Source organism: Staurois parvus, unplaced genomic scaffold (genome assembly GCF_062004578.1).
Source record: "Staurois parvus isolate SC_StPar_1 unplaced genomic scaffold, SC_StPar_1.0 ptg000015l, whole genome shotgun sequence".
Taxonomy (NCBI): Eukaryota; Metazoa; Chordata; class Amphibia; order Anura; family Ranidae; genus Staurois; species Staurois parvus.
The window spans coordinates 3,661,254-3,676,374 of record NW_028317811.1 but is presented as its reverse complement, the minus strand read 5'-3'; the positions used below and the strand labels follow the sequence as shown (position 1 = coordinate 3,676,374).

The 15,121-nt window shown below is 45.2% G+C and overlaps 1 protein-coding gene across 1 annotated transcript in view; it reads left to right on the top strand.

Annotated features, from left to right (window-relative positions):
* The window catches only part of SMCHD1 (structural maintenance of chromosomes flexible hinge domain containing 1), a 408,526-nt gene that overhangs the window by 51,416 nt on the left and 341,989 nt on the right, over window positions 1-15,121 (top strand). Inside the window, exons 6-9 of the mRNA XM_089678219.1 lie at window positions 2,322-2,436; window positions 4,332-4,451; window positions 12,908-13,071; window positions 13,213-13,300. Coding sequence (XP_089534345.1) covers window positions 2,322-2,436; window positions 4,332-4,451; window positions 12,908-13,071; window positions 13,213-13,300 — 487 coding nt within the window. The remainder of the gene's footprint in view (window positions 1-2,321; window positions 2,437-4,331; window positions 4,452-12,907; window positions 13,072-13,212; window positions 13,301-15,121) is intronic.

Genomic DNA, 15,121 nt, shown 5'->3' with positions numbered 1-15,121 from the left:
CCTAAATCCCGCAAAATGGCCGCTGGAACGCACCACTCGGCGTGTGTTCCACTCACCGGAAGTGACGTCAGGTCCTGTACTATGCCTGCAGTCTCTGGTCACCTCCTGTACTATGCCTGCAGTCTCTGGTCACCTCCTGTACTATGCCCGCAGTCTCTGGTCATCTCCTGTAGTATGTCTGCAGTCTCTGGTCATCTCCTGTACTGTGTCCGCAGTCTCTGGTCCTTCTTGTGTACTGTGTCTGCAGTCTCTGGTCATCTCCTGTACTGTGTCTGCGGTCTCTGGTCATCTCCTGTACTGTGTCTGCAGTCTCTGGTCATCTCCTGTACTGTCTGCAATCTCTGGTCATCTCCTGTACCGTGTCCGCAGTGTCTGGTCACTTCCTGTACTATGTCTGCAGTCCATTGGCTCACAATATTTTTTTCTTGTTTTTCTCCTCTAAAACCTAGGCGCGTCTTATGAAGAGAAAAATACGGTAATTTGCTTGGTGCGAGACTAGGGTATTTCATTCAGGCATGTTGTAGATTGCATCTTGACTGTTCTTCGAACTGGAGTGAATCTGAGATCGCCTTTGAGTACAGTGAAGTGTCAGATCCTCGACCTTAGCCTTTTTTTTTTTTCTTCTTAATTGCAGCTGATTGCTTCCTTGGTGCATGTCTTTGTGCAGGGTGTCATGCATATTGTTCCACCAATCAGAATTCCTTTGACTCTGTGGGAGTCTGTCTCTTGGTATTTTTGGTATTATTATTATACAGGATTTATATAGCGCCAACAGTTTGCGCAGTGGTTTACAATATAAAGGGAAACAGTACAATTACAATACATTTCATTACAGGAGGAATAGGAGGGTCCTGCTCATGGAGCTTACAATCTGAAGGAAGGGGGAGGAGATCTGATGGAGGTGGCTCAAGTACAGTTCTTAGGTGGAGGTGGGGTAGGCTTTCCTGAATAAGTGAGTTTTCAAAGATTGCCTAAAGGCCGACAGTGTGGGGGCTGACTGGACATACTGCGGTAGGGAATTCAGAGCCTCTCCCATCCTCTGGGAGAAGTCCTGGAGGCAAGCGTGAGAGGAGGTGACAAGGAAGCTAAAGAGTAAGTTGTCTTGGGAGGAGCAGAGCAGGTGATTTGGATGATATCTGAGGATGAGGTTGGTGATGTAGCTAGGGGTAGTGTTGTGGATGGCTTTGTATGTTATGGTTAGTGGTATTACACAAATCTCTTATTTGTACCCATCCAGGTCTTTTCTTCTCTGGTCGCCATTACTTTGGCTTGTAGAGTTTTGGAAATGGCTTCTCTTTCCATTAAAGAACCATTCCTGGTGATCTACTTCAAGAAGGTGGTTCTTTGGCCTAAAATGTCTCTCTTACCTTAGGTGTTTTTTTTTTTATTTATTTATTATTATTTCCGCCTCAATCAGGACATTGTGTTGCCATCCTTTTATCCTAAACCACAGACGCTCATATTCCTAGTATACAATTTCTTGATGAATTCATCAGCTTATTTCTCAGGCTTACTGGTTAAAAGGAAAAGTTCCAGTGACAGCTCATTCCAGCAGGAGTGTCGGTGCTTCCTGGGCTAATCGTAAGTTTGTAAGGCCACTACCTGGTCTTCCATTCATATCTTCACCAAGTTTTACCAGGTGGGTGCTAGAGCCACTGAGAACAACACCTTTGGTGGGCATGTGTTGCAAGCTGCTGCATTATCATGTTCTGGGTTGTTTGGGGCCTGTTGCTGTGTTGCCCTTTCCTCAGATTTATGGTTTTGGGACATCTCTGTCATAAGGATTTTGAACACATCTGTGTTCAGTGATGTATGATAAAGAAATTAGGATTCTACAGGTTTTTTTTTTTTTTGGAGTACATCATGGGACAAAGAGATCATGCCCCTTTGAAACCTTTCCTGACGGGAATGGGTTATGCCTAGGAGGGGATTTCCCACCTTTTGGCCAGTAACCTGATGATGGCAGCGTAATCTCCAGACTCTCTGCTCTGAACATGAGTACAGTCTTTATCTAATACAGTGAATCTAAAGATGAGCGCTCACTATTGTTCATTTATTTATTATTTCACTTGACGTTCAGTAGGGGAGTGTGACAGTTCCAAATTGTAATGTCTACTGCAGGGAGCATAGTAGCAAACATGACCAAAGAGACCTAATATTTGTGACCTATATAAAAACCTGGAGTCTGTAATTTTTGTAAATTTATTTGGTAAAGTACCTTTTTTTTTTTTACTAATTTTAGTATCATATAATTATAAACTAAAGTAGTGTTAGGTTCTCTAAAATTTCAGTTCCAGTAATTTTGTTGTATTTTTCCTAAGTGATGAAGAAAGTTACATCCGCCCTCTTCCAGTTATGCGCAGTCTGAACAGTGATATTTCCTACTTTGGAGTGGGAGGAAAACAAGCGGTTTTCTTTATTGGCCAGTCCACTCGCGTAAGTGTGCTGGCTCGTATTCATTCTGTGTATTTGGTAATGTAAAATGAAAGGTTTAGTATAGAATATATTCTGTTAGACATGCCTTTTAACGCTAACTCTAATTAGCAGCATATGCAAATCAAACAAAATGAGTCCAATACTGATGGTTGCCTAAACCTCCTCCCTCCCTACCCCAAAAAATTATAACTTTCAAATTTGAGAATGCAAATGTTGGTAATCCTGGGAAATGTAGTTTTCTGAAGAGCACAGACGTCACTAGCAAGTGACATAAAGTGACATAAAGAGTCAGGAGGAACTAATCACCTGCAGTACTTAAGCCTCATACACACAACAAGAATATCAAACGAATGATCGTGGGTTTTTTTTTTTTTGCATGTTAGTCTCTTAACAATAGAGGTTACTAAAGTTTCGGAAATTCTTGTATGACAGAATACAATTTCAGAAGTAATGTATTGTAATGTATTCTTTCATTTCTGAGCATGCTCGATTCTATAAAAAAATAGTTCTGTTATCGCACGAGAAACATTTTTGTGCTTGTCCCTTTGGATAATTTCACATGAAAACTTTGCACTATTTATTTTTTTTTATTTCAGGTACTTTTATAGTGCAGCGCTTAACATATATATTTTGTACATTCACATCAGTCCCTAACCCTCAAGGGGCGTATGATCTAAGATCCCTAACTTACATTCATACTGTGATATTCTGGGGGATTATGCTTACACTGGTGCCATGTAAAATCAAGATCCGTCTTTATTTTTCCAAATAACATTAACAAAAACAGCTTTCTGGCAGCAAAAAGAAATAAAACTGTTCCAAAAGCTGGGTAATAGGCCTTAAGCCTCTACAGGGACTCAAACACAAGTCTAGAGCAGACAAAAAAACAGTCCTTAACCCAAAATAAACTTTGTGGCTTACTGCCATCCACAGAACAGGTAATTCCATGGAACTGTCAATCCAGGGTTGTGTCCTTGCCTTTCTCTGAGAGTCAAACACAGCACATAGCAACTCCAGCAAAATGGCTCAGCAGTTTAGGAGCAGACACTGTTTTTCAGCCATGTGTCTTCCCACACACAGCTCACACAGCCCCCCTGCTAGGTGAGGGCTATGCCATTAACACACCTCTCCTCCCAGATGAGGCCATTAACCCTTCGGCTCCGGTGGTGAGAGGTTGGAGACTCATCCCTCCCATTAACTCTTAAAATCTCCAGATTCCAAGGACCCATACCAAAATAAAGAAACACAGGGGAAACTGCTAACCAATTTCCCTGAAATCTCTCAGCTAGGGCTGAGAACCTCTCAAAAGGAACGTAAATAACGCCCCTCCAGGATGTATCCTTGGCACCTTCTACAATACATACACATACTAGGGCCAATTTTAGGCAGGATCCAATGGAGTGTGGGAGAAAACCCATGCAGGCACAGGGAGAACATGCAAAACTCCAGGAAGGTGGTGACATGGTTGGGATTCAAACCAACGACCCTAGTACAGTCAGGCGGAAGTGATAACCATTTAGCCACTGTACTGTCCACTAAAGATTAGATTATTGAATGATCAAAAGAAGTATTTTTCGTTTGATTTTCTCATCGTGTGTACTAGGCATTACAGTATCTCTGCACAGGGTATGTGTAGCCCAATAAGGACACATTTCTACAAAAGGCATATGTAACATACAAAATGGTTTTATATCAGTTTGTGCTTCATTTGAGGCATGCATTTCACCGAAAATTAGCTGTGTCTGGAGATCAGCTTTAATTGTTTAACATATATCTTTCTATTTTACCTTTATAATGATTACTTAAATATTGATTGTAGGTTTGATAGTCCATGATCCCATAAGTAGGCTGTGTAGCATGTTTCAAATATTAGTGTTTTTTTTTTTTTTTTTAAGATTATAACCAAGAAATCAGATTCACAAGATGTTCATGAATTTTTGCTTTCCAAAGAAGATTTTGAGAAAAAAGAAAAAAATAAAGAATCTATTTACAGTGGCTTTATTACAAACAGAAAGGTAAAATTTTTCAGTTTGAACAGTAGCTTGCTGTGTTGGTTTCATACATGTGCTATGCAGTATAGTATGTGTAAATGTTAAAAAAGACCTACGCTTTAGAAGTTGAGCCCAAAAATAGGCAAGCAGAGGGCAAAGGATTAGTCACCACTATTGCCTGTAAGAATCCTAAAGTTGATAATTTCCTCTGTAATGACTTACTATACTTTTTTCACTTTCACTCTGTGTGGAGGCAGTCTTCCTCATTTCAGAGCTGCGCTTTTGATGACTGTTGATTTGATGACTGGTGGGGATTCATAAGTAGCAGGAGAGGTGCAGATATTGGGGCGATGCTTGCACTATGAGTTTTTGGGTACTGCTCCATCTCCATCACTAATCTCATTACAAAATTTATTAAAGTGGTTAAAGGTGAAGTACGGCCAAAGCTTGTTTGGCTGTCCTGTGGATCACAGGAGTGCAATTTGATGTGACCTATTTTCAGCTGAAAGTGTAAGAGTAATAAAAGCTGAAAAGTGGCCTGGGCAAGGAAGGGGATGAAAGTGTCCAGTATTTAGGTGGTTAAAAAAAAAAAATTACATGTTTTTTTCTTTCTTTGCTAATGCTTTGTCTTTTTTTTTTTTCAATATGGTGACTTTGAATAATTTTTTTTTGTAGTGTCAGATCAGAAGCCCACAGTTTAAAGCGCCTCTGACTTTTTTTTATTGTTTTTTTGCATATTACACACATTGACTATTGTAATGGGATTGCAGGTTAGGTTTCCTTCTGATGACTTTAGTTCACATCACATTTGTGCAAGTAATGCTGCACAGTGAACCAGTGTACCAATAATTGGCAGAAGGGCCCTTTGTAATGTAGTGTGTGTAAGATGCACCAAGCAGGATTTCTCAAAAACACAATCTTCCATTGTGCTTGAGGTGATTGTAGCCTCAAAATTGTATGTTCGTGCAAATAAAAAAAGTGTCACGGACAGTATCAATTGTTCCTGTCAAAAAAACGACAAACTATGGACTTTTTAATTGGATCTGAATGCAAGTGCATGGTTTGCTATGGCCCCATGCACAAAACTGTGTGAAGATCAGTAACACTGCTGTTTTCAGATTTATAAAGTCTGCTTCCATGGTCCTGCCTATGTACTGTATTTTACGTTATGTGCTTGTAAATGTTTGTGTTAATGTTTACATGTGTACAATGCAAATGTGCTCTATTTAGGTACAAGAGCCACCAGCATCCTAGTAATGAAGGGCACTAGGTGGCTGCAGCTACCTGCATTAAACATGTAAGCATTAAAGAAATGTTACATACGTGCAATGTTTCAACCAGTGTTTCTCAACCTTTTTCCAGTCGGTGCGCCCTTTAAAAGTATTTTCAATCACGAGGCATCCCTGTCCAAGGCTTGGTTCATGTTACTGTGTGTCACAGAATGCGTGCAAAATCGTGCTCATTCCTGACATGCAGACAAATGCTCTGCCCTTTAGGGGTACATTGGCAAACACGGGGTGTTTTAGGTGTGCAATTTAAAAAAAAAAAAGGGTCAGGGACGACTTTCCCTGCATTTCTGCGGGTAAGGCAGCCCATTGAAATAAATGAGCTTCCCTACACACAGCCATACAGATGTGAACCAAGAGCTTGTTCACCTGTGAGGTTGTGGTGGTATACCATGCAATTGAGCTACTTTTACCACCTCCAGCTGCTCCCCCTTTTAGCTGAGGAAGCAGCAGTTGGGGGTATACACATGCTGTGGCCGCAGCTGATGCTGCTTTTTACAGGGTTAAAGCAATTATTGCCTCTTTACCACCTGTCAAATACCTCTGAAAAGTGATCAGTGCACACATTGCTTTTCAGAGCAGCAGCAGTCCTCACTACTATTATTTATTTATTACAGGTACTTATATAGCGGCATCAATTTACGCAGCGTTTTAAATATATAATGCATCCACATCAGTCCCTAACCCTCAAAGGGCATACAATCCTAAGGTCCCTAACTCACATTCATACAGTACATACACATATTAGGGCCAATTTAGACAGAATCCAATTAAGCTACCAGCATGTCTTTGGAGTGTGGGAGGAAACTGGAAAACCCAGATCAAACCGACGCAGGCACAGTGAGAACATGCAAACTCCAGACAGGTGGTGCTGTGGTTGGGATTGGAACCAACGACCGTAGTACGGACAGGTGGAAGCGCTAACCATTTAGCCACTGTGCTGCCCATTATGAACAAGTCGTAAAAAAAAAAGAGCACAGAAGGCATTCCCCTTCCCTTTGCTTTCATTTTGCTTAGCGGTCTGATGGCTCCCAGTACCGACATACAGTGCTGATGGGCATCGGGAGCTTGGGCTCAACTGACAGCCTTTCTCTGCCAGGACACCACGGCACCTCTGGAGGCACTCTAATTGAGAGAGGCTGGTTTGGACAAGTAAATCGTAGGATCTTGTTGCAGCCAGATCCTATGTTTTGCATTGTGAAACTGCACACGTGCCTGAGCCATAATGTGAAGATCTTCATAGACTATTGGAAACTATTTTCCTTATAATTTTGTGGTGCTATAAACAGGCGTTTGTAGCACAGTTACAATGAGATGGTATGACAGGCAATAACTTTCCTACAGGTCCCTTGACTTTTCCTCCAGAATTCAGATATGCACTGTGTCTCTGTAGTAAGCCTGCCTGCATACAAAAACATTGTCTCTCTTTTTCTGAGTGTTTTTTTTTTTTTTGTAGCATAGCACAGTGATCTGTCAGCTAATAGAATTAAAGCTGAGTTCCACTCATCCTGTCAAAAAATGAAAGTCAGCATCTACAAAAACTGTAGCTGCTGACTTTTAAAAAACAGCCAATTACCTGTCCCTCGGTCCCATGGTGTGTCCCCCCGCAGCCTGTTTCACCTGCCGCCCTGTATTCCTGGAGGCCGGCATCTTCAATGTGAGCACCCAGCTGAGACTGCTTGCAGCTTCACAGCCGGGTACCCACTGCACATGCGCGAGCAGCGCTGCGCTTCATGAATAGTCCTGTAGTCTTCTGGGACCTGTCACGTGTCCCAGAAGACTACGGGGAGGGAAGGAGGGAGGACCGTTTCTGATCGCCTAGGCAGTCCGACCGCAATTGGGAGCCGGTACATGTCAAATTCGGGTACCTGCTCCCCCCGCCCCCCAAAGGTGCCAATGTCATTCTCTGCTTGTGTGATTGGCTTCCTGATTTTCCCAGAACTCTGCACTAACATACAAGACATATTTTGGACATCCCTGCAACAAAAACATAATTTTTGGTTATATGCTCTCAAAGGGAAACCCCGTCTAACCCTAGCTTCATACCTAAGCGTTTTCTGCAGCGTTTTGCAGAGACTCAGTACAGTCTATTTAACATGATTTTCTATAATACATGTTTACATCTACGTGTTTTCACCCGGTGCCTTTTTTGGAAAGGGTCAGTGACTTTTTTTTTTTACGGAAAAAGTTGCGTTTTTGGTTCTATAGACTTCAATGGAAATGCTGCAGAAAAACGTGTCACGGTATAGGGGCCCTGTCAATTATTAATTCTACTTAATCCTCTCATTAATCCCTTGTGCCCAACGTCCCCAGATTTAATTAATGTATGTACTCTGTGTCATCCGGCCAAATGGCCCAAATTCATTTACCGTAGTTTCCTCCTCCCTGCCAGCTTGCTTAATGTCCCCAGGGGCCCAGTGTCATCCTGGCCCCCTCACTGTTGTCCCCTGTCTCCAGCCTGTTTCTCTCCCCTTCCCAAATGACCCCCCTCCACCTTTCATCCTGCTGTGCAGGACGAGAGGTATGGCTTTAAGCACCCCTGCCACTATCTTCTCCTCCTCCTGCATGGCCGGAGAGGAGAAGGTAGCAAGGTTCACACCTCTCCGCGGAGAGGTGCGAACCTCCTGCGGGGATGTTCCGGGCTGCGGCGTCTGACTGACTCCACCCCAGCCCTGTCATCCGCAGCTGTTCCCAGACAAAGGTCCCTGGACAAAGGTCGCGCTCACGAGAAGAGCGGCCCGTGTCCAGGGGGCGTGCCTCGTTGCCAGGCGACGAGGCACGCCAGTTCCAGCCTGCCCCGGTTGCCAAGATGACCAGGGACCGTCCTGCCGGGCGCTCCGGTCATCTTCTCCGCTGTGCAGCCACCGAGGGAGCCCAGCTGCAGCGGGACCCTCGTGGCCAGACTCTGCCAAGACCCCCAGCTAAGAGGGGGACCGCATCCAAGCCCTGCCTGAGACCCCAGCCTAGAAGGATTGCCTGCCCGCTGCTTGAGACCCCAGTCCAGGGGAGAGATTGCCTTCCAGCTGCCTGAGACCCCAGTCTAGGGGGGAGATTGCCCACCAGCTGCCTGAGACCCCAGTCCAGGGGAGATATCCTGCCAGCTCCCTGAGACCCCAGTCTAGGGGGGGAGATTGCCCACTTGCTGCCTGAGACCCCAGTCCAGGGGAGGGATTGCCCGCCAGCTGCCTGAGACCCCAGTCCAGGGGAGAGATTGCCCGCCAGCTGCCTGAGACCCCAGTCCAGGGGAGAGATTGCCCGCCAGCTGCCTGAGACCCCAGTCCAGGGGAGAGATTGCCCGCCAGCTGCCTGAGACCCCAGTCCAGGGGAGAGATTGCCCGCCAGCTGCCTGAGACCCCAGTCCAGGGGAGAGATTGCCCGCCAGCTGCCTGAGACCCCAGTCCAGGGGAGAGACCGCCTTCCAGCTGCCTGAGACCCCAGTCCAGGGGAGAGATTGCCCGCCAGCTGCCTGAGACCCCAGTCCAGGGGAGAGATTGCCCGCCAGCTGCCTGAGACCCCAGTCCAGGGGAGAGATTGCCCGCCAGCTGCCTGAGACCCCAGGCCAGGGGAGAGATTGCCCGCCAGCTGCCTGAGACCCCAGTGCAGGGGAGAGACCGCCTTCCAGCTGCCTGAGACCCCAGTCCAGGGGAGAGAACACCCGCCTATTCCGGACCCCAACAGGTACCTGTGTCTTACCTTCTATCCCTGGGAGACCAGGCACTCTGTTGGATCCGTGAGCATACGCTCTCCCCTGCTTTACCTGAACTGTTCCTGCGATGACCCACCACCCCCCCTGTTGGATTACAACCTGCTACAGAGACTTTTCCTTTGCTCTCGGTACTGGACTACAAGTGTTTTGGCCCCTCCTTGCTGCCCCTTACTGGCGAGGTCACCCTCCCTGCAACCCCTCCATTGAGTGACTGTCATCTTTTTGTCTCAATAAAGCTTTGTGTGTTTGCCATCTACTCTGTGTGTTCTGTCCTGTGTGAACTTCCCATGCCCGCGCTGCAGATGACAGGGCTGGGGTGGCGTCAGTCAGACGCCGCAGCCCGGAACATCCCCGCAGGAGGTTCGCACCTCTCCGTGGAGAGGTGTGAACCTCGCTACCTTCTCCTCTCCGGCCCTGCCGGAGGAGAAGATAATGGCAGGGGTGCTGAAAGCCGCACCTCTCATCCTGCGCGGCAGGATGAGCGGTGGAGGGGGGTCATTTGGCAAGGGGAGAGAAACAGGCTGGAGACAGGGGACAACAGTGAGGGGGCCAGGATGACACTGGGCCCCTGGGGACATCAAGGGGACCTGGTGGAGATAAGAGTTTAATGAAATTTGTGGACAATTGAGCAAGCTGGCAGGGAGGAGAAAACGACAGTAAATGAATTTGGGCCATTTGGCCGGATGACACGGAGGCCATACTGTAATTAAATCTGGGGACGTTTGGCACAAGGGATTAATGAGAGGATTAAGCAGAATTAATAATTGGCAGGGCCCCTATACCATGACAGCATGTATTGCGCTTTTTGCGGCGTTTTGCGTTTTAAATCTTCCTAGCAAAAAAAGAAATAAAAAAAGCAAAACGTGGCAAAAACGCAATGCAGAAACGTCTCAAACGCAACCTGCATAGGTGTGAACTTAGCCTAAAGGGATGCAGACCTGCAGGTGAAGCAGCTTATTGATTATTATGAATTCATTCCCATGTAGATTTGCTTTGCACAGGGACACAGACCGCTATTTATAAAGAATAACAACAGGTAGGAATCTGCAACAAGATTGTTCAAATCCTTGCAATGTACGTAAATTACCCAGAAGAGAATGTTTTCTCAACAAAAGTGGAGCTATTCTTTAAATTTATGAACCCAACATGTTCCTTTTAAGAATAGGTGGGTCTTGATAAAAAGTAAAAGTTAACAAACAAGAGAAAAGTGTTTTTCAGCAGTTTTTTTTTTGTCATAATGGAATGGACATTTGTGAACCTGAAACTTGTTTTGCTAAAAACTTGGGTTTTGGTAACTTCACTTAAACACCGCATCACTTATGCCCCATGTTTGGCTGTTTTCATAAGAATTAGGATGCTGTCCAAACCAGAGGCTTTGTTCCATCATCCTATTCTTTTCCAGTTTCAATGTGAAGTGTAATCGCACACTCTGCAAGTCCAGCATTAAGTTAACCACTTGCCTACCAGGCACTTATACCCCCTTCCTTACCAGGCCAATTTTCAGCTTTCAGCGCTGCCGCACTTTGACAATTGTGCGGTCATGCAACATTGTACCCATATGAAATTTTGATCATTTTTTTCTCACAAATAGAGCTTTCTTTTGGTGGTATTTAATCGCCACTGGGCGCTTTACTTTTTGCGCTATAAATTAAAAAAAGTGCAAAAAATTTGAAAAAAAAAAAAAGTTTATTTGTTTCTTTTATAAAATTTTTCAAACAGGTATTTTTTCTCCTTCACTGATTTGCGTTGATGAGGCGGCACTGATGGGCACTGATAGGCGGCACTGATGGGCACTGATAGGCAGCACTAAAGGGCACTGATAGGCAGTACTAATGAGGTGGCACGGATAGGCGGCACTGTTAGACAGCACTAATTAGGGGTCACGGATAGGCGGCACTGATAGGCGGCACTGATAGGTGACACTGATGATGGGTACTGATAGACGGCACTGACTGGCATCACTTCTGGGCACTGACTGGCACAACCCCTGGGCACTGACTGGTGGCACTGACTGGCAGCACTGCTGGGCTGCACTGGTGGGTGGCACTGCTGGGCTGCACTGGTGGGTGGCACTGGTGGGTGGGCACAGGTGGGTGGCACTGGTGGGCACAGGTGGGTGGCACTGGTGGGTGGGCACAGGTGGGTGGCACTGCTGGGCACATGTAGGTGGCACTTCTGGGCACAGGTAGGTGGCAGTGCAGAGTGGCACAGGTGGGGGCACTGCTGGGCACAGGTGGGGGCACTGCTGGGCACAGGTGGGGGCACTGCTGGGAACGGGTGGGCGGGGCTAGTGGGCGCACTGCTGGGCGGAACTTGCGGGTGTCACTGCTGGGCACCGATCATCAGGGCACTGATCATCAGTGCCCTGATGATCGGTGCCGATCCCCGCTCTGACAACTGCCGGTTCTCGGCAGTACTTTCCTCACGATCTGACAGCGTGAGGAAAGTGCAGCCGAGAACCGGCACTTGCATTTACCTGTGATCAGCGTGTCATTGGACACCGCTGATCACGTGGTAAAAGGCCGGTGGGATCGGCCTTTCACCACATCACGTGATCAGCTGTGTCCGTAGGACACAGCGATCACGGAGATCGCCGGGTGCGCGCCCCCTGGGGCGCGCAGGAGAGCGCGTTCTGGGAGGACGTCATATGACGTCCACTCAGAACTGGCCGGCCGCGGTGAAGCCGTCATTCGGCTATGCGCGGTCGGCAAGAAGTTAAAGAGTATATAAACCCAACATTCATATTCCTCATATGTGCCTAATGCACCATGTACTTGTATGAAACAGTATCCTGTTCTCCTTGTATTGCTTCCTTTGTGTGAAATCCCTGGTGTTGCTTCCAGCCTCTCCTGCTTTTCTGTTAAAAACTAACTACACTAGGCATGAGAGCAACCTGTGGCCAGTTATCTAGCTGTGCTGGAAACTGTGTGTACTCCTTCATTGATCAGACTTTTGCTCACCCCCCCCCCCCCTCCCTGCACAGCCATTCACTGGGAATCTCAGTGTAGTACTGTTTTTCCTTCCCCAGCTCTCTGTTCTCAGCTGCCTAAGGAGCTTAGAGGGTATGTGATCATTTATAAAAATGGGGGAAAGTTTTTATAATTTTTTTTTATATGTATACATAAATGTTTTGCCCTTCATTTAAATTTTATAATGAACGGTTTGGTTTACAAGGTGAGGGGTTACATATACTTTAACTTTATCCAAGTGGCATTAACAGCCTTGCTAAATTCTTCAAGCTCTGACATGTTTGAGTTTGTCTAAAGGTAGATATGGTAACGTATATCAGAACTTGAGGAGGCGGGGGAAGATGTGGTGTTAATGTCACTTGGATACATTTTGTTTTGGTGTATTACAGCCCTGGTTAAACTTTTATGCAAGGATGTATTTAATAATGCATGTGACAACTGATAAAATTTTGTAAATTTTTTAAGTAGTGAATAAGTTCCTTTTATAACACCATTATTTTTTATCGTTTGATTTTGAAGCCAGGTGATTATTCTCATTTATATGAAGATGAGCGCTATCTGCGTGACCTCATTGTGGAAGAAAATGCTCAAGACAGCTTCACAACAGTTCTCATTACTGGTATTCAGCCTGTCCACATACAGTACCTGAAGGAATATCGTCATCTATGGGTCAGGCAGTTGTCGTGAGTATATCTGAATACTAATTTACATTTCTTTAAAGACAGTTCTGCTATTTTTAAATTTTCTTAATGAAATAATAATAAAAAAGTTTAACATAAATTCTGTTGTGAAAATATTTATGTAACAAGAGCTTCTTACTTCAGGCACATCTACCATTATTACATACATGGACCTAGAGGAAATGTGCTGAATAATCCCAAAGATAAATTTATCAGCCACATTGACATAAAGGTAAACATGACAATTTTATAATATCTTATCATTTAAGCATATGGATAGGCTGCTTATCTCGCAGTATATGAAAATCAACCAAATACATTTTATTTTTAATTTGTAATATTACACTGTCCTGAAAAATTAATGCAGACTGCCATAGCTGTGCCCTTAAGAATGCTAGTATTGCTAGTGATAATAATTGCTGTTTGGCACTTGATGATGCGCATACTGGACCTCTTGCAATCCCTTATGTATTGATAGGATCTTATACAGGTCCTGGGTGGTGATCCCCAGATGGGGAGTCGTGTCCCTGAATGCCCTTTAACCTCTTCACGCCGGCCGAACGCAAATGTGTGGCCTCCCGGTGTCTGGGCCTAGATGCCGAGCGGCCGCACATTTGCGGTCTATTAAAAAAAGACACTGTGCTGAGAGCGCACGCCCTGCGCGCTCCCAGCACACATGTCCCATACTCACGGAAAGGTTACGATCTCCTCTTTCGATCGGGGCCTTTCCCGATCATGTGACCGCCGTGATGGCGTGTCACGGCGGTCACATGACCCTAAACCCCGTCCTGCCTCCCAGCTTCTGAAACCCTTAAAGGGCTGGGAGGCGCCGGCGCGAAGGGGTTAAGTCATTCTTTGCCCTGGTTGGAATTGTGTTTACTGGCAGTTGCTGTGGCAGGTGTGTGTCAAACGCTTTAAGTTTGAGTTTGCCACATGATGAAAGATAAGGATTCTGAGCAGGGGGATGCCACCTCATCAGGTAGATACCTGGAGGATTTCCATTGTGCACAGCTCTCTTGTTTTGAGCATTTTATCCGTGCATATTTACAGAATTCTTTGACTGAAATACCGCTCAAGAAAAAAGCAACGTTTGTGGTTTAGAAGTCTACTGCTCCTTCCACCTTCCAGAAACAGTCATATTGTCTGTCACAGGCATATGGCTCTAAGCCCAATTCTGCAAGAAGCATTTGACCTTTAAGCCTTCTAAGTGCAGGAATGCCCCCACTCGCTCGGAATGAAAAAAACGATTGCTGGCCTTCGCGAACAATTGGACCAGAAAAATTGCAGACAAATGGGTTTCCAGTGTAATGTCTTGGGGTTACAAGCTAGAGTTTCTAAGCCTTCCCCTTTTGCATTAAATACTCTCAAATGTTTCTTTGCATTCACCAAGGAAAGCTCACTTCGATAGGATAGGCTATGCCCACAGAAACACCTTTGTCCAAAACTTTAGTGATATAGGAAAACCTATTAAATCAGATTATTCTGATATGATCTGTCCTTGCTGGACCCAAAGTAGCATGGCTTTACTGAGGGCTGATCATGTCAGACTAATCTGATTGAATTTTCTTGATTTCAGTAAAGCATTTGATACAGTTCTATATAATAAAATAAAAGCTGTACAAGCTAGGACTTGACCCTTGGGTGGTTCTGTGGACGTGCTGTTGGCTAAAGGATAGATATTAGAGCATTGTTGTAAATGGGGTTCATTCCGAACAGAGACCAGTCGCTAGTGGTGTGTTCCAAGGCTTTGTACTAGATCTTGTTCTATTTATTCTATTTGTAAGTGGTAAAAATAAAGTTTGAGTGGGTAAGGTATGTCTTTTTGCTGATGAAACAAAGTTGTGCAATAAGGTTTCAATCCCTGGAGATGTCTAATATGGAACGTGATTTGGTATTGCTGGAAGATTGATCAAAGCAGTGAAAACTGCAGGTGAATGTTTCTATATGTAAAATAATGCACCTAGGAAAAGAATCCCTTGATAGAGTACAGTATTGTGGGCACAGTGTTGGCCAATGCTACAGAGGAAAACATTTGGGAGTACTTATTTCAGAC